The sequence below is a fragment of the Canis lupus genome, chromosome 1 (genome assembly GCF_003254725.2).
Source record: "Canis lupus dingo isolate Sandy chromosome 1, ASM325472v2, whole genome shotgun sequence".
NCBI classification, from domain to species: Eukaryota; Metazoa; Chordata; class Mammalia; order Carnivora; family Canidae; genus Canis; species Canis lupus.
Genome location: NC_064243.1, coordinates 59210825 through 59231519, shown reverse-complemented (window position 1 = coordinate 59231519; position 20695 = coordinate 59210825). Strand labels below are relative to the sequence as shown.

At 37.4% G+C, this 20695-nt stretch overlaps 1 protein-coding gene across 1 annotated transcript in view; it reads left to right on the top strand.

The window, feature by feature from the left end:
* Positions 1-20695, top strand: part of MAN1A1 (mannosidase alpha class 1A member 1) — a 166638-nt gene that overhangs the window by 47212 nt on the left and 98731 nt on the right. Inside the window, exon 4 of the mRNA XM_035705084.2 lies at positions 13182-13262. Within this exon, the coding sequence (XP_035560977.1) occupies positions 13182-13262 (81 nt within the window). The remainder of the gene's footprint in view (positions 1-13181; positions 13263-20695) is intronic.

The following is a 20695-nucleotide window of genomic DNA, read 5'->3' as shown; positions in this document are numbered from 1 at the left end:
ACCTTTAATGTTGTTTTTTTTTTTAATTGTATTTTTGTTTTTTAATAAGATTTTATCCTATTAATTGACAGACTTGTGAAAAGTAAGTACCATGTTAGAACTGTTATTGATAATCTTGGTCTGTATCTTTCAAAATATACTTTAAAAATCATAGCCATGGGTCTCAAATTTCTGTTGATTATACTATTGCGAATGTGAGAGGTTTTCAAATGTTTGTTATAGTTCTCTTTTTGGGCATTGTCATATTTTCCTTTAAAAGAAAGTTTATAAAAAAAAAAAAGTTTATCAATAGCAGCCAAGTGATAGTACTTCTTACATTAAAATTAGTAAATAAAATTCAGGGAACTTATACTGTTTTACTCTCTGAATCATTATTTTATAATCTTCTTCAGCTTACAGTTTTGTAGTTGGTTTTAATGTCTTATATGAGAATGTGCTTTCTAATGACTCAGGTTACCCAGAGATTCGGGTGACTATCAACAATTACACACTTTTCTTTCTGAAAACACAAACTTTTCCCATTTATCTGAAGGGTGAAGAAATTGGAAAAGCTTAAGCAAAGAGAGAAAATGTGTTTTATTTTTATGGATAAAATGTAATGTTATTCCAGCATAGATAAATTATTGCTTGTTTTTAAATTCACACTTTTTCCTGAGAAAGCATTATAATTGACAATGTGAGGGTATTGCAAAAAAGTTAATGCATCCAAATTTATTACAAGGGAAAAAAAGAAGAAGGAAACAGAAACACTGATATTGAGCATTGGTTTATCCTGTGGTGCTCCTGAGTATAAACCAATCTTTCAGTCAAGGATAAATTTGTTTGTATGTGAAATATTCAATTTGTATCACTTAAAGGTATAAAGTAAATGTTTTTTATTGGTTTATACAGTCATTAAAATTCATTTAATTAAGGCATAGCAAGTTGATTCAATTTGCATACTTGGTAGCACAAAGTTCAAATGGCTTTAATAACAGACTTAAAATAAATCACTGGGATAATTTGTAGGAGCATGGGCCTCCTAGGTGGAGCTTTGTATTCCATTCAAGTATCTGTGGAGGCACATGGGTCTGGGCAGACCTCTAAGGGTAGACTCCAATGGATGAGTTTTCGGTTTTAATTCAAAGTAATCCTAAAACAAAGAATGTAAAACAGATTCTTGATTGCTCATTATTATTCATTACTTCATTCATGTACTATTCACCAAATACCCTTTAAGGATCAGTTACTTACCCTCATGGAGTTTATAGTCTAGAAGGAAAAATAGAATACTTAGCTAGAACTAGGTTTTCTTAGGAAGAAATGACGGAAAGAGGAAAATACCATCTAAAGAGTGCTGAGACATGCCAAGTATTATGCTAGGTGATTTTTTCCAATAGGTTATCTCATTTAGTGTTTGTGACAACGATACAGAGTAAGTGGTATTTTCCCTGTTTTTATAGATGAAGAGGCGATTAATTAACCTGCCCCAAATCATGCAGCAAGTAAAAGCCGTGAGTGAACAAGGGCTGCCCAACTCAGTGACCCTGTTTTTATTGCAGAGGAAATACGAAGAATTGAGAAATATATAGGCAGCCAGAGAAGGAGTCCTCCAAGGTTAGGCATATACTCTTAATATCACAGCACTCATTAAAGTGCATTTTTCCATAGGTATTCAATAAATTCTAATTAAATGAATGAGAAGTTACGCTCTCTTGCCCCACTTCCCAATAGACTGTGCTAGACTCAGCTAGAAGACAGGCTGACAGGGTGTACAGGTAACTGTACTGTGCCATATTTGAAATAGTTAGAAATAATCTGGAGTTCAAGTGCAGTTGATCTACCTGTTTTTACCTAGCCTACTTTCAGAAGGGATTTGTGATAGCTCCTGGTACAGGAAAATCATTAAAGCAAGGACAAATGCTCAAGAGTTTCATCTCTGGGCATTTTTAAATTCAGTTCTGAGCTTCCTATTCTTTACTGTCACCTCAAAGAAGTATTGATCCCCTACATCCTCACATGGGAAATGTTGAAAACTGTCTTCAGTATGAATTTTATAGAATATGTAGAAATTTTCTCCAGAGGATAATTTCTTGTATAAAACCTCAGTGAAAGCCAAATTTATGTTAAAATTACTATTAAAAAGCAATTTTCTTCATTAAAGTCAAGTGAGACCTTTGTATGAGAGGCCGAGCTTTGAGAATGATTAGCCTGTTCCAGACACTTACCTAGGAACACATTGAGAATGGTGGTCTTGAGCAAGCACCTGGATTGTACTTTTGATTGTAATGAATACTGTATGCTTTAGAAATCAGATACAAGGGGATTCCTGGGTGGCCCAGGGGTTTAGCGCCTGCCTTTGGCCCAGGGTGTGATCCTGGAGTCCCGGGATCAAGTCCCACATCAGGCTCCCTGCATGGAGCCTGCTTCTCCCTCTGCCTGTGTCTCTGCCTCTCTCTCTCTCTCTCTCTCTCTCGAATAATAAATAAAATATTAAAAAAGATATCAGATACAGTTGACATATAATGTTATATTAGTTTCAAGTGTACAACATAGTGATTTCACAATTCTATTCACTATGTAATGCTGATGACATTAAGTATACTCGCCCTCTGTCACCATACAGTGTTCTTACAATATTATTGACTAATTGAATATTTCCTATTCTGTACTTTTCATTCCTGTGACTTTATTTTATAGCTGGAAGTTTGTACTTCTTAATCATCTTCATCTATTATCCCCACCTCCTCACCTGTAGCAATGACCGGACTGTTACCTGTATTTATGAATATGTTTGTTTTTCTTCATTTGTTTTGTCTTTTAGATTCCACATATAAATGAAATCATATGATATTTGTAAAGATTTATGGTATTCATCTGACTTGTTTTACTTAGTATAATAACCTCTAGGTCCATCCATATTGTCACAAATGGCAAGATTTTATCCTTTTTCCTTGCTGAGTAGTATTTGTGTGTGTGTATGCATGCATACCATATATCTTTTTGAATTAGTGTTTTCATTTTTCTTTAAGTAAATACCCAAAAGTGGAATTACTAGCTCATATGGTATTTTGTTTTTTTGAGGCACACCCATACTGTTTTCCATGGTGGCTGCACCAGTTTATATTCCCACCAACAGTTTAATGACCCAGATTGTTCTTTTTTTTTTTTTTTTCCAGATTGTTCTTTTATCCAGACAGAATGTCATCCTACTTTCCAGGAAAATAAGCTATAAGGTTCCCTGTTAGAAAGATGTAAATAAATTGACCTCAAAAAACAATTTTGTATCTTCTCAAATGCATGAATGAGTACTTGACTAAGGTCCAGAGTTCTATGCCATAGACCATGAAAGAAGTGACTTTTGCCTTAGCATTTGCCTTAGTCTGTTTTAGAGCAGCATTATATCCTCATGAGTACAGATAAGTTAATTATCTTGTTGAATAGAGTTATTCAGTATTTTCTATCTGAATGCTAATCAGAGCCTGCCAAGGGTGATGATTTGGGTTTTGACTTTAAAAGGATACTGAGTTGTTCTCTCTGACAGTAATTAGTGATAGATTGGACTGCTATTTGAGGGCTCTTCTGGGTCTGCATAGTAAAACCAATCTATTCACATAGAGAAGATGGTTGTTTGCCTATCTTTGTGGCCTAAAGAACTTGCACTTTGTTCACCTTCACAGGTAGATCATATTACTTAAATATGAAACTAAAAGTTTCTAGGACATATGTTACACTAGTTTACATTGTTTAATACCGCAATTTAATCTGTTAAAAGGAGTTTATGCTTTTTTTTTTTAATTTATTTTTATTGGTGTTCAATTTACCAACATACAGAATAACCCCCAGTACCCGTGACCCATTCACTCCCACCACCCGCCCTCCTCCCCTTCCACCACCCCTAGTTCGTTTCCCAGAGTTAGGAGTCGTCATGTTCTGTCTCCCTTTCTGATATTTCCCACACATTTCTTCTCCCTTCCCTTATATTCCCTTTGACTATTATTTATATTCCCCAAATGAATGAGAACATACACTGTTTGTCCTTCTCCGATTGACTTACTTCACTCAGCATAAAACCCTCCAGTTCCATCCACGTTGAAGCAAATGGTGGGTATTTGTCATTTCTAATGGCTGAGGAATATTCCATTTTATACATAGACCACAGCTTCTTTATCCATTCATCTTTCGATGGACACCGAGGCTCCTTCCACACTTTGGCTATTGTGGACATTGCTGCTAGAAACATCGGGGTGCAGGTGTCCCGGCGTTTCATTGCATCTGTATCTTTGGGATAAATCCCCAACAGTGCAATTGCTGGGTCGTAGGGCAGGTCTATTTTTAACTCTTTGAGGGACCTCCACACAGTTTTCCAGAGTGGCTGCACCAGTTCACATTCCCACCAACAGTGTAAGAGGGTTCCCTTTTCTCCACATCCTCTCCAACATTTGTGGTTTCCTGCCTTGTGAATTTTCCCCATTCTCACTGGTGTGAGGTGGTATCTCATCGTGGTTTTGATTTGTATTTCCCTGATGGCAAGTGATGCAGAGCATTTTCTCATGTGCGTGTTGGCCACGTCTGTGTGTTCCTCTGTGAGATTTCACTTCATGTCTTTTGCCCATTTCCTGATTGGATTGTTTTTCTTTGCTGTTGAGTTTAATAAGTTCTTTATAGATCTTGGAAACTAGCCCTTTATCTGATATGTCATTTGCAAATATCTTCTCCCATTCTGTAGGTTGTCTTTTAGTTTTGTTGACTGTATCCTTTGGTGTGCAAAAGCTTCTTATCTTGATGAAGTCCCAATAGTTCATTTTTGCTTTTGTTTCTTTTGCCTTCGTGGATGTATCTTGCAAGAAGTTACTATGGCCGAGTTCAAAAAGGGTGTTGCCTGTGTTCTCCTCTAGGATTTTGATGGAATCTTGTCTCACATTTAGATCTTTCATCCATTTTGAGTTTATCTTTGTATATAGTGTAAGAGAGTGGTCTAGTTTCATTCTTCTGCATGTGGATGTCCAATTTTCCCAGCACCATTTATTGAAGAGGAGACTGTCTTTCTTCCAATGGATAGTCTTTCCTCCTTTATCGAATATTAGTTGCCCATAAAGTTCAGGATCCACTTCTGGGTTCTCTATTCTGTTCCATTGATCTATGTGTCTGTTTTTGTGCCAGTACCACACTGTCTTGATGACCACAGCTTTGTAGTACAACCTGAAATCTGGCATTGTGATGCCCCCAGCTATGGTTTTCTTTTTTAAAATTCCCCTGGCTATTCGGGGTCTTTTCTGATTCCACACAAATCTTAAAATAATTTGTTCTAACTCTCTGAAGAAAGTCCATGGTATTTTGATAGGGATTGCATTAAACGTGTATATTGCCCTGGGTAACATTGACATTTTCACAATATTAATTCTGCCAATCCATGAGCATGGAATATTTTTCCATCTCTTTGTGTCTTCCTCAATTTCTTTCAGAAGTGTTCTATAGTTTTTAGGGTGTAGATCCTTTACCTCTTTGGTTAGGTTTATTCCTAGGTATCTTATGCTTTTGGTGCAATTGTAAATGGGATTGACTCCTTAATTTCTCTTTCTTCAGTCTCATTGTTAGTGTATAGAAATGCCACTGATTTCTGGGCATTGATTTTGTATCCTGCCACACTACCAAATTGCTGTATGAGTTCTAGCAATCTTGGGGTGGAGACTTTTGGGTTTTCTATGTAGAGTATCATGTCATCGGTGAAGAGGGAGAGTTTGACTTCTTCTTTGCCAATTTGAATGCCTTTAATGTCTTTTTGTTGTCTGATTGCTGAGGCTAGGACTTCCAGTACTATGTTGAATAGCAGTGGTGAGAGTGGACATCCCTGTCTTGTTCCTGATCTTAGGGGAAAGGCTCCCAGTGCTTCCCCATTGAGAATGATATTTGCTGTGGGCTTTTCGTAGATGGCTTTTAAGATGTTGAGGAATGTTCCCTCTATCCCTACACTCTGAAGAGTTTTGATCAGGAATGGATGCTGTATTTTGTCAAATGCTTTCTCTGCATCTAATGAGAGGATCATATGGTTCTTGGTTTTTCTCTTGCTGATATGATGAATCACATTGATTGTTTTATGGGTGTTGAACCAGCCTTGTGTCCCGGGGATAAATCCTACTTGGTCATGGTGAATAATTTTCTTAATGTACTGTTGGATCCTATTGGCTAGTGTATCTTGTTGAGAATTTTTGCATCCATGTTCATCAGGGGTATTGGTCTGTAATTCTCCTTTTCGGTGGGGTCTTTGTCTGGTTTTGGAATTAAGGTGATGCTGGCCTCATAGAACGAATTTGGAAGTACTCCATCTCTTTCTATCTTTCCAAACAGCTTTAGGAGAATAGGTATGGTTTCTTCTTTAAACGTTTGATAGAATTCCCCTGGGAAGCCATCTGGCCCTGGACTTTTGTGTCTTGGGAGGTTTTTGATGACTGCTTCAATTTCCTCCCTGGTTATTGTCCTGTTCAGGTTTTCTATTTCTTCCTGTTCCAGTTTTGGTAGTTTGTGGCTTTCCAGGAATGCATCCATTTCTTCTAGATTGCCTAATTTATTGGCGTATAGCTGTTCATAATATGTTTTTAAAATCGTTTGTATTTCCTTGGTGTTGGTAGTGATCTCTCCTTTCTCATTCATGATTTTATTAATTTGAGTCTTCTCTCTCTTCTTTTTAATAAGGCTGGCTAATGGTTTATCTGTCTTATTAATTCTTTTAAAGAACCAACTCCTGGTTCTGTTGATCTGTTCCACAGTTCTTCTGGTCTCGATTTCGTTGAGTTCTGCTCAAACATAATTAACTCTCTTCTTCTGCTGGGTGTAGGATCTATCTGCTGTTTTTTCTCTAGCTCCTTTATGTGTAAGGTTAGCCTTTGTATTTGAGTTCTTTCCAGCTTTTGAATGGATGCTTGTATTGTGATGTATTTCCCTCTTAGGACTGCTTTTGCTGTATCCCAAAGATATTGAATGGTTGTATCTTCATTCTCCTTAGTTTCCATGAATCTTTTTAATTCTTCCTTAATTTCCTGGTTGACCCTTTCATCTTTTAGCAGGATGGTCCTTAACTTCCACGTGTTTGAGGTCCTTCCAAACTTCTTGTTGTGATTTAGTTCTAATTTCAAGGCATTATGGTCTGAGAATATGCAGGGGACGATCCCAATCTTTTGGTATCGGTTCAGACCCGATTTGTGACCCAGTATGTGGTCTATTCTGGAGAAAGTTCCATGTGCACTTGAGAAGAATGTGTATTCAGTTGAGTTTGGATGTAAAGTTCTGTAGATATCTGTGAAATCCATCTGGTCCAGTGTATCATTTAAAGCTCTCGTTTCTTTGGAGATGTTGTGCTTAGAAGACCTATCAAGGGTAGAAAGAGCTAGATTGAAGTCACCAAGTATAAGTGTATTATTATCTAAGTATTTCTTCACTTTGGTTATTAATTGATTTATATATTTGGCAGCTCCCACATTCGGGGCATATATATTGAGGATTGTTACGTCCTCTTGTTGAATAGATCCTTTAAGTATGATATAGTGTCCCTCTTCATCTCTCACTACAGTCTTCGGGGTAAATTTTAGTTCATCTGATATAAGGATGGCTACCCCTGCTTTCTTTTGAGGACCATTTGAATGGTAAATGGTTCTCCAACCTTTTATTTTCAGGCTGTAGGTGTCCTTCTGTCTAAAAGGAGTCTCTTGTAGACAGCAAATAGATGGGTCCTGCTTTTTTATCCAGTCTGAAACCCTGCACCTTTTGATGGGGTCATTAAGCCCATTCACGTTCAGAGTTACTATTGAGAGATATGAGTTTAGTGTCATCATGATATCTATTCAGTCCTTGTTTTTGTGGACTGTTCCACTGAACTTCTTCTTAAAGGGGAATTTTAAGAGTCCCCCTTAAAATTTCTTGCAGAGCTGGTTTGGAGGTCACATATTCTTTAAGTTCCTGCCTGTCTTGGAAGCTCTTTATCTCTCCTTCCATTTTGAATGGGAGCCTTGCTGGATAAAGTATTCTTGGTTGCATGTTCTTCTCATTTAGGACCCTGAATAGATCCTGCCTGCCCTTTCTGGCCTGCCAGATCTCTGTGGAGAGGTCTGCTGTTACCCTAATACTCCTTCCTCCCCATAAAAGTCAGGGATTTCTTGTCTCTTGCTGCTTTAAGGATCTTCTCTTTATCTTTGGAACTTGCAAGCCCGAGCCCCCCCGAGCTGCTCCCGCCCCGCAGCCCCCTCCGCACGGAGCCTCTTCCTCCGCCCGAGCCCCTCCGAGCTGCTCCGGTCCCGCCGTGCGCGCTGCAGCCCTTAGGGAGCTCGGCGCACTCTCCCGGGGCGCAGGTGTCTGTTAGTGTCCCAGGGAGCCCGAGGGCATCCCTGCCCTCCTGGGTCCTGCTCCAACTCCCTGCGAGCCCCTTTCCGCCCGGGAAGGTCGGTGCAGCTCCTGCTCCTCCGGGACGGGGCTCTCCTGTCCTGGGGACACTCGCCCCGGCCTCAGCCCGGCTCCTCGCGGGGCCCCTCCCCCTTGGAGGCCTTTTGTTCCTTTATTTCTTTTTCCCCGTCTTCCTACCTTGATAGAAGCACGAACTCTTCTCACTGTAGCATTCCAGCTGTTCTCTCTTTAAATCTCAGGCCGAATTCATAGATTTTCAGGATAATTTGAAAGTTTTCTAGGTAATTTGGGGGGACAGGTGACTTGGGGACCCTACTCTTCCGCCATCTTGCCCCTTCTCACAGGAGTTTATACTTTTAATCCCCAAAATATTAATACAACATGTACTTTGAAATACTATTTATAAAGATCCCTTATAAGCTTGAAAATAGACAAGTTGTATAGCCAGGTAACTGCTCTTTAATCAGTGGCTTTGAAAAGTCTTATCCTGGGGTGCCTGGGTGGCTTAGTCAGTTAAGCATCTGATGACTCCTGGTTTCTACTCAGGTCATGATCTCAGAGTCGTGGGATCAAGCCCTGCATTGGGCTCTGGGCTCAGCTTGGAGTCTGCTTCAGATTCTCTCTCCCCTCCCTCCTTCTCGCAGTCTGTTACTCTCTCAAATAAATCTTTCAAAAAGAAAAAGAAAGAGAGAGAGAGAGAGAGAGAGAGAGAGAAAGAAAGAAAGAAAGAAAGAAAGAAAGAAAGAAAGAAAGAAAGAAAGAAAGAAAGAAAGAAAGAAGGAAGACAGGCTGACAGTTCATCTCACAGTTCATATATATGTAGTGAACCAAAGGCCAGAAATATTCAGGAATAAACTTATTATTAATATCTAAGACACCCAAGACAATATAAGAGATTAGTACTGAGGCCTAATTTTTCCATGATTTGTTACTCCTTGAGTCTAGATGTGTCCTTATTTATACCATATATTTTATTAAATTTACACATGAATGCGGTTAAGTGTATCCTTCGATTCAAGGCTGTTGGTGGTGGAAAGTCAAAATGAAAGAACAGTTTCTCCAGTCCAGATTTTTTGTGGTTAGGCCTTCAGGCAAAATTTTCAGCTTCCACTTGTTTATCAATTGTGATTTTAACTAATAGGTGCATGCAATTTAGCCAGAAGCCTGAATCTTCTCAAACTGGGACTCACATATTGACAGTGCACTAGGAGCTACAGAATACATGGAGCATATTCTTGTAATGTAAACTTACTTAAAGATTTAAGGAATTAAATTTTGTTTTAAAATAAACACAGATTAAGGAAACTACAAAACTCACATTAATTATTAGAAAAAAATCACAAAATATTTTAGTATTACAGGCTGTTTGGGGCTCCCCTTCATGACATACTATCCTTTCCCTGCCCTAACCCCTCTGTCTTTAGGTTAAGTCACAGGAAAAGTTTTAGAAAATCTTAAAAGCCACTGCATGAATATTAATGACATGAATATATTCACTTAAATTTAACAAAATTATTTTAATGGAAATCATAATCAGAAATTTATAAAAATAGCCTAAGACCATGATTATAGAAATTCCCTTTTGAAAATCCAGGTATCCTATAAAGTATATCAAACCCAAAAGGAAGTTTGGTTATATTTCAAAAGAAGAGTTTTAGCCATTGAGAAATAGTACTCCCATGAGGGTTAGAGAAGATGTGTCAGTTTGCATTCTGAAATTTAGAATGTTAGGATTCTAGAGTTTCTGATTTTCCAGCAACCCCTGAGGAAATAAAGTAACTAAGCTGAGTTACTGTGCAGTGGGTAATGGTGGCGGCTGTCCACTGAGCATACTGTGCCGAGTGCCATGCGCAGTGCTTTACATTCACAGACTCATAACGTCTTGTAAAGAATGCCTTGTCCCTTTTTACAAATGAGAAAACAGAGACTCAAAGAGAGTAAGTGACTTGTCTGGGATCTTACACTCAGCTAGTTCCAGAAGCAGCCTTCAATCTCAGGTCTTTCTGACTCTAGGGTAGTGTTTTTATGGTCTGTTGCCAATGTAGAATACCAATTTGCTCCGGTGGGATAATTTTCATTTTTTTGGTCCTTTTTATCTAAGGATCTGTAAAGAGTGACCAAAAGTGTCTAAACCTCAGTCTTCTGCCCTATAACATAAAACAGCCAGGAATGTTGAAAGATCTCTCAAGCTAAGGTTTCTAAATAATTTAGATTTAACTTTGATAAAAAGACATAGAAAAAATAATATGTTGAGAATTCTAATGTCATTCCAGTTTTCACAAGGAGGAAAATGTGATGACTCTTGAGTATTACTAATGGTGATATGACATTCCAGAGCAAGACTTTAGACGACAAGGACATAGCAAACACTGGATAGCTGTATGAATTCACCAGCAAGCCAGATTTGCTTCTTAGGCTCACCAGACTGCTACATCCATGAAATTCAAAAGCAAAGCAACTGACCTGGAGCATGGTACTTGGCAAGGTCATTTCTCAATATTTTACAGACAGAGCAGGATAAACAGAATTTAGGTTCTAGAATACATTGTTAGATCAATAGCTGATTGAACAGCTGTAACCAATAGGTGATTGATATCTAGCTGAAGATACAGTTCTGATGATATTTGACATGACTCAGTCTTCTGCCTTGCAATAATTTTTATCAAATGTCTATATAAAGGTCCTGATTATCCAAAATTTTCATAGGAGGAAGAGAATGCATATCTAGTGTACCCATGGCCAGAATAAGAATATGAAAATCACCTTAACAGGCTTTAGTAGGCAGAAATGTAGAGGACTGTTCTCAGTTTTTAAAACTGAAAAATACAAGTAAAAATAGAGTCATAGGATTTGAGGGTTTAAATCCATTAGATTTTATTGTAAGACATTGCTACCTTTAGACATAAGAAATACAGCTATGTGAACCAAAATAAATTAATGAATTACCTTCCTTTTTCCTTATTAGCAATTTTGTGGAATAAAAAATCTTTTACCAATGTTTATACAATGCTCATTCAGAATGGTACACCTCATTGGTAAATTCTACCTATATAGAGTGATTTTAGTCAAATTATATCAGATGCATATTGCAGATTATGAAATACTGTTAAACTCACCAAGGAGTCTTATATTATGCTTTTGTGTAGCTCTGGCTCAGTAATTCTCTCCTTAAAAAAAAAAAAAAAAAACATTTATTTACTTGAGAGAAAGGATGTGTATGAGCAGAGTGCAGAGAGGCAGAGGGAGAGGGAGAGAATCCTCAAGCAGACTCCCTGCTAAGCACATAGCCCTACATGGGGCTCAATCCAAAGATCCTAAGACCATGACCTAAGCTGAAAATGAACTACCCACTTTAACCAACTGAGCCACCCAGCCACCCTGTAATTCTCTCTTCTAAGTTGTTTTATAATCTTCCCTTGCAGGAAAGCTTTTGAAAAAATTTTTAACTTAAGCAGTTGCTTAGCTTTGTTAGATCCTTATAACTTGTTTAGAGAGAGTGGGAATTAATGAAAATATATGGAAGGAATAATTCTCTGGAATTATTTCCTCCCACTGAAGTATAGATTCCATGAGTTTGAGGACCATGTCAGTCTTCATTACCATGACCCTAGAGCCTACGCCAGTGCCTGGCACATGGTAGTTATGTGTTAAATATTTGGTAAAGGAAATAATATCGTGAGTAATTTTAACTAAGCTCATCTGCCGGATATTGACTCCATAGAGTATAGTTTGCTGTTAGTGCCCATGGTTATCTGTGAATGATTTGACCTTATTGCAAAAGTGAACATCTACTCAGGAGGCTATTCAACATGAAAAGACACTAACTTGTATCTTACACCTATTGTAGGTTGGGTCTGTTAAATTGTCTAGTAACAGCACGTGGGACAGACAGATCCATTTAGTAGTCAAGTATTATAAGATGACACAAGTACTGGTAGTAACTACTAATTATATGCCACAATGATATGACCATTAATAAAGAGACGATGCATTTTTCTGTGAGGTGATATAGGAGTCAGGATAACAGAGCCATGGGTCAGGAATCGGAGCACTCTGGTCAAATTCTGATTCAACTACTCACAGTAACTACCGTAAGTCTCAGTGTCTCTATTTGTACAATAGACATTAGACCAGGAATTATTTCACAGAGTTGATGTGAGGATTGAAGGACATAGTCCATGTAAACATATTAGTACAGGATCTGGCACACGGTGAATAATAAAAGCAAACTCCTTTATGCAGATGAAATTTCTTCTCAGAAAGATGTGACCATCTTAGGCCACAGGCAGGAATGTGGAAGCCAGCACCTGGAACCCAGGTCCCTCTAACTTCAAATTCTATTTGCATTCTAGCTGTATGCTACTTTAACATGATGTGAGAAGAATGCTAGAATGTTCAACTACCAACCAAAGTACAAAGGGTCTGGGTCTGCATGGCCTTTCAGGAAGGAAAAGCAGGCAAAAGAATGAAATAAAAGGAAAACACAGAATAGAAAAATAAAATGTCCTAGCCTTGTTGATGTCTGCACAAATAGAGAATGCTAAATCCAGGATCTGTTGTTGTACAGAGGGAGGAAATAATTTTATAAATATTTTATAATTGTTACTTTAAGAAAGTCAAAATTATTTCATCTGTTTACATATATTTTGACACTGTTAAAAGACAGAACTTTTTCCTCTTGTATATAAATTGCTCTGGGCAAGCATATAAGATAGAGCAAAATTTAAATATTTATTGGACTTCATCGTGATGGCATTTTTCTCAATTGTGTACTATCATTTATGTATGAATCTCCTTTGTTTCCACAGAATGCTGAAGTTTCTGTCTTTGAAGTAAACATACGCTTTGTTGGTGGACTACTCTCAGCCTACTATCTATCTGGAGAAGAGGTAAGGTGAAACTATAAAATTACATTTTGGGGGTAAAATGTGCTTTTTGTGGTATCTGTTTTCATATTTTGATGGTCCTCTAGCATACACTGAATCTCATTTAATATATACTAATTAAACGAGCATGCTGGGAAAGGTGGGCACAACATGTTCTGAGGATATGGTAAGCAATGCCTTTTAAAAAGCCTGGCTCCATTCTGTTAGGTGTGATGTGACTATACCTATAAATGGGATATGCCTGTGGACAAATTAGAGAGGTTTAGTGCAGTGGCAGGTTTGTGGATAAATTGTTTTTCTTTAAAAATTATGTTAACGTTTGTATAATGTTAGCTTAACAAAAACTTTTTTGAAGGTGAAGAAAGTTTGACAGGTAAGATGTGACCTTACCTGACAGGTAAGATCTAAAAATTACAATATTTAAGAAATTGAAGGGGTAACTGAGGTACTCAGCCTTCCAGTGAGAAGTCCTGTAGGCCGGTGTCCCTGTGTAAAGTACTTTGGAGCTCTTCCTAGAGTGAGGCTTAGTTCATTATCTGCTCTGAGGAAAGCAAGAATCTGTAATTCAGCTGCCTTTTATTGATAGATTAAGAAAAGATTTTTGTATCATGCTTCTAAAGAGCACGGATGCTATTTTCTTGAAAGGTTTTGGACAACTTTATGAATATCCTAAGTGTCCACTAAGAGTTGTTGGAATGGACTTTGCCTTTAATGTTGACAGTATTAAAAGCTGACGTCAAGGAAAAACAGTCACATATTTCAATTGCATGTCAGTCAGATTTGTGTGAGCCTCAGCATTCTGGCTGGGGAGGAGCGGATCTTACCTAGGGTAGTATTTCATGTATTTCTGTGCTCCTTCAAAACAGATTTAAGCAGAGCAATAAATGTTTAATGAGAAAAGCTGCTTTACTTGGTTGCTGTCTCCCGGGCACTATCTGAGCCATAACAAAACAGCCTGCACAATCTTCACGTTCTGTCTTTAGATTTTATTCCACCATAGATATTTTTAAAGTATATAAATGGCTCTGTATTCCCCTCTATCTGTCCTGCTTAAGTGTTAAATTCTTTTCCTCATTATGGACTCTGTCACCTTCTCAGCATCAGTCCTCTTCTTCCCTTTCTCCAGGCCCGCATAACTTCATTTGTTCAGTTTGCTTTAGGATGTTCCAAACTTTAAGCCAGGGCATCCATATTTTGAAAAAGTCTTACGGAAAATTAATGTTGTTTTAGTTAGCAAGTTCCTGCTTTTAGAATATTTGTCTTGGAGTATCCAGTGCCTGGTGTTCTCATTGTTTTTGACGTGAATACTTAGGATGAACTTGGTTTTTAACTTTTTTCATCATTTATATGAAGGTGAGACAATTTGAAGAATATAAGAACTGCATCCTTTTGGGCACCTGAGTGGCTCAGTAGTTGAGCGTCTGCCTTTGGTTCAGGTGTTGATCCTGAGGTCCTGGGATCGAGTCCCACATCAGGCTCCCCAGAGGCCTGCTCCTCCCTCTGCCTATGTCTCTGCCTCTCTCTGTGTCTCTCATGAATAAATAAATAAAATCTTTAAAAAAAAAAACTTCATCCTTTTATATCTGGGCTCAATTAGGATAGTCGAATATATAAAGATAAACAACACATTTCTTTTAAATATGCATCATATTTAATTAGGATTTTTTCACTTATAGTAATGTCTTATTTATATACACATGTGTTTTATGTGTGTGCATGCTTATTATAAACCTATAGTTAAATATGTTATATAAATATGATATCCATAGATATTTTGCCTACAGATAAAATCATTTGCCACAGATCTTGTAAAGGTACTTTTTTATTTCATACTTAGCTAACTTTAGTAAACAAAGTACTACAAAGAAAACTTCCACTGAAAGTATTCTTTTCGTGTATTTGCTTTGTCCTCACCCCCATTCAAAACATTGTTTTTATTACATCTAGATTTTCTATATTGTAATTTTATAAAAATTACTTATGGTTGTTCCCTTCTTACATACTCTTCTGTTTCTGTAAAATACACTTTTGGTTCATAAAGGTTCATCATCTCAGCATAATATTTGTATAGCCAGTCCCTAAATGTTGAGTAGTTATTTCCAGTGTTCCTGTATTTTGGATAATGTAGCCATAATCAGCTGATAAATATTTATTCTCTAAAGTGGGCTTGCTGGATGAGAAGTGATTAGTAGATGACTGCTTTAACATCATTTCCTTTCTTAGCCACCTCATCACTGACAATTTCATTTGACCTATGTACTTGGGGGAGTTGGCTATCAGGAATGTGGTCAAGAAAAAACATTTTACCCCCAAGTCTGTACTTGAGCTACTTGTCTCCATATCTAAATGAAAAAAATTGAACATGTTATTTCTTAATAGAAAGAACATCAACGTGGCCAAATTATGAGTTAGTTGGTTTCAGATTGTTGGTAAAGTTCTATATTATACATTTTTATGTAAATCAAAGTATTTACTAAGATAGTCTAGGCAAGTTTGTCTTCCTAAAGTATCTCATAGAGGGCCTACTAAATCACCATAATTTGAGATGCTCATTTCATTGCTGAGGCTCAGGAGTAATTTGAGAACATCATATAAATCACCATCAGAACCATATAGCCCCACATTGATATAAGCTCAAAATTCTTAAATTTATATTGCAAAAACAGAAGAGGAAGTACCACTGGCTTATGTTACATGCTTCTAAATTACAATTAGATAGTAATCAAGAATGCCAGCAGAACTCTAAAACCTACCAAAATTATGATGGGAACATGGCATACCCGTTGATAAGTACTTTGACTATAGGGACATATTCAAAAAATTCTAAAACACCCTAGCTCACTTAAAACGTTTTGTAGTGCCATTAAAAACAGTCAAACTACAAGATTTTCAGTTCGTATAAGAAATGCAAACAATCACAAGAATTACAAATGTTTAGGATAGAGATAAGATGCATACTAAATAGGAATTAGTATTAAATATAGATAAAAGAGATAGTATTGCTGTATTATAAACTCAAGGGAAACTAAAGTCCTCATTGGAGACAGTAAATAGCAGCATCTAGGATATTATTACCCAAAATATGTTCTACAGAGCACTAGTTTCTTTAGATATGTCAGGATAAGTCTGGTTCTGTATGCATACTAAAAATAAGTTCAGAAAAAGCTACATCTTATATTCTTAGAAATTCACAATGTACAGAAAAAGAAACTAATTGAATTTTATTTATCCCTGGGTTTTCCATATTTCCTTAACTGTAACCTTCCTTCCTTTTCCTTAATATAACATTTGCTAACATTGAGTTACAATACTGTTTCCTAGAAAAAATTTTGAGAAACCTCACTGTACAATGGGAGTAACCTAAGCAAAAATGATATTAAAAATTGGCAAATGAAAAAAAAATTGGCAAATGAAAAACAAGACATTGCAAGGGAAGATATATATGGAAAGGAGCATGTATGAATATACTACATATTATTTGTTGTACAGTAGTAACCAATGGCTTTATTGAGCAGAAAGTGAATTGAACAGGATTTAATGGTGCCACAGACTCATAGTGAGAGCTGAAAAACAAGTTGGAAGTAAGTTTTGAGTGGCCACAGAGGTGGCTCAACAGTCACACTGGGACATCCTAGAATTAATAAACATGCCCTATTTTTTTCCTACCCTTGTCAGGACACAAAGGCCCAGAAGAAAGAGATCAGTTGGCAGTTTTATTTACATGTGAGGAATGAATGAGAGAATATGATAGAAGAAGTCTTCTATAGGATTTGAATTCAGTATCCTTTGAGGACCAAGTATAGATAATTCCTGAACAGGAAATTGAGGCCTTATTAGAAGGGTGAGAAGAATAAATGTTTGGAAGCCGAAAAACAAACAAACAAAACCAACAATACAATGTCAGTATGGTGAGTAAGGGTATCAGAGGAAACAGACAAGCCATATGGAAATTGATAATTTAATGATATGCTTGACAAAACTTTTCCTGATTTGCAAAACTACTTTATTCTGTAAATTAAGAGAGAACATTTGGAACTACTAAGATATTTACTTCTCAGAGGAGATATTTGACTAGTGTGTTTTATGTATGTGAACTAGAAAAACAAAACATCAACTCCTGAATGCTAAAATGATGGAAGAACTAGCTTTCAATGAAAAAAGGTACCAAGACATCTGATCTAACACTGGGGAAACACACATAATGGATTCTTATATTAGATCAGTTTACTCCACCAGGACATCCTTCATTGCAAAGGGAGCAAAAAATATTTCTCCCCAAATTCACCAAAAGAAATCCGCTGCTCCAAACACCAATACAAAAGATCGCTAAAGGACTTCCTGCAAAGAGAAGCAGATAATGCCACTAAGTTTAGGAATGTCAAGGAAGAAAATGTATAGGGAGGGGATAGGATTGTGGAGTAGGGAAGAGAGAAATAAGATTAGAAATATGAGTTTACTGGTGGATAGATCTACCATTTTCTCATAATAGGATCCAGATATTTGGGGTTTCTTACAAGAAATGTGCATAATATACACAGAGCTGTTAAAAACAGAGAATAAAGTCAGACTATATGTTTTTAATTTTTAATTCCATGTAGTTAACATACAGCGTTATATTAGTTTCAGGTGTACAATATAGCATCCCTCAGTGCTCATCGTAAGTGCACTCCTTAATTCCCCATCACCTATTTCATCATGGATGAAACACCATCTCTCCTCTGGTAACCATCACTTTGTTCCTTAGAATTTAGAGTCTGTTTCTTGCTTTGTCTCTCTCTTATTTTTTTCCTTTTCTTTTTTTTTTTTTTTTAATTCCACATATGAGTGAAATCATATGGTATTTGTCTTTCTCTGACTGATAGAGAATATTAAAATCACAGGTAAAATTAACAAACAGCTGGTATACCCAACTAGGCTATGGGCAGAAATTTGTCTATGGGTTTCCTAGCAGCCAGACCAAAAAAGGGTAGAGAATTAACGGTAATTTGGTTTTCCTTTTTTACAAATGCTAAAAAGTGAATAACATAAAATGACCCACATATAATATCACTTTATACTATACTAAATTTTCCATAAAATGTATAACTATTATAAATAGGGAAAAAAAAAAGATCCACCAGAAATAGATTAATACCCCTGTCTCCAAATCCTGCCTAAATTGTAAAAATCAGGCTTAGATTTCTCCTCTTATCTGGATAGTAGTTTAATTATGGTCTCTAATAAAGTTGATTTGAGTCTAGGAAGCAAAGATATCAATAGAGGGCATAATTGCAAAACACACAAAGAAAAAAAAATTGAAAAAAAGTGTGATCATAATACCCTAAGAGCAATATATTATTAAGCCCAGGGGCACCTGAGTGGCTCAGTTGGTTAAGCGTAGGACTCTTGACTTCAGCTCAGGTCATGATCTCAGGGTTGTGAGATTGAGCCCTCTTCTGGTTCCATGCTGGGCATGGAACCTGCTTAAGATTCTTTCCTTCCCTCTCCTTTTACTCTTCCCCCAAACCCCCTCACTGTGATGTGCAAGTACTGTCTCAGAAAAAACAACAACAAAAACATTTGGGGCATCTGGGTGGCTCATCTGGCTAAGCAGCTAACTCCTGATTTCAGCTCAGGTCATGATCTCAGGGTCATGGAATCTGCTTGAGATTCTCTCTCCCTCTGTCCATATACCCGTGCCCCCACTCATTTTTTTTTTTTTTTTTTGAGTAATGCAGTTAAAATGGAGGCTTGAAATAATGGCATAATAGAAAAATTAGGTAACCAAATTCTTGACCAATATTTATTGTATGTTACAGACAATGAAATTTTTTTAGTAAAATTTATGTATAATGCCACAATCAAAATAAAACATTGGGTATAAAAGATACACATATTTTAAATGGTGAGACCACATGAAAATTTTTAAATAACCTCTTAAATAATTGGATCAGGGAGTGAATCTATAATATTAAAATAGGATATTCAACAAACAACTAAAATATAAGCATTTATTTATATTTAAAATCTGTGGAAAGGGGCACCTGGGTGGCTCAGGGATTGAGCATCTGCATTTGGCTCAGGTCGTGATCCTGGGGTGCTAGGATCAAGTCCCACATCAAGCTCCCTGCATGGAGCCTGCTTCTTCCTCTGCATGTGTCTGTGCGCCCCCCCTCTCATGAATGAATAAATAAATAAATAAATAAATAAATAAATAAATAAATCTTTTAAAAAACTGTAGAAAGTAGCCAAAGTTATTCTTAGAGAAATACATCATTTTAAATGTCTATATTATGAAAATACTATATGGTTAACTAAATCTATATTAATTAGAAGAAAAGATTCAAGAAGAAAGGGAAATAATAAAAATTAGAGCATTAAATACATTGCAAAATGAGGAAAGGGCTAGGTTTACAAAGCTTTTTGTCCCTCCTTTTCATCAATATTCTCTCTCTCTCTCTCTCTCTCTCTCTCTCATTTTTTTTTTTAAGAGAGAGAGAGAGAGGGAAGGGGAGGAGAAAAGGGAGAGGGAAGGAGGGAACCTCAAACAGACTTCCCACTGATTCAAGATCAAGAGTCAAATGCTTCACCAACTGGGCCGTCTAGGCGCCCCTCATCAATATTCTTACTGAGATTTGTCTGGGAAAGGACGTGGTGACGGGAAGAATGTATCAGCTGAGGTGAGTTAGAGGGGCTCAGTGGGCAGGAAACCCCCTCGGGGAGGTGTGCCCTTGGGCAGAGCAGCACGTTGTCCTGGAGGTGAGATTGGGCAGCCGTGCACACACAACAGTGAGTCACAACCTCAGAGAAGTCACAGAGCTCTTCAGTGATGCTGGTTACACTCCTGCCACATGCTGGACACCGTTCTTTGCCTTGAGACATACCTGAGAACCAGAGCCCCTCAAATCCCTGCCCTGTGGATTTTAGCTTCTAGTGAGGAAAGGTAATTCTCATCAACCCAAACTGGGAAACGTGAAGGGACCCATAAGAAAAAAAGGTTTGGTTTGCATTTTGGTTTGTAAGTTTTGCTTTTGCTGCAATAGGATAATAGGGCAGCAAAGTGGCTTAGAGCACAGCTGACCCAACCCTATCTCCAGTGTCTCAGCCCTTCAGCGAGTTCAGCACCTGAACACAAAGGAAGCTTGTAATTGGGCCACACAGCCCTTCTTGCAAACCTCCACTGGTCCCTGTGCCTTTCTAGATTGAATCTTCTGGATTTGACCCATGGAGAAGGCCATTTTAGTCCAGACTCTTGCTTCTCCTTTCTGGATTTGTTCACGGTGCCTCTCACACACCTTCCTCTCTAACTACAGTGTGCCTTTTTTCCCCTAAAATACTGCAAGCACATATGTGTGGATTCTATAGCCACATTCACTTCCCCTAGAGTGGCTTTCATGCTGCTCCCCCCTGCCCCCACCTAGGTAGCACCCTGCAGTGAGGCCTTCCAGAGCTGAGCC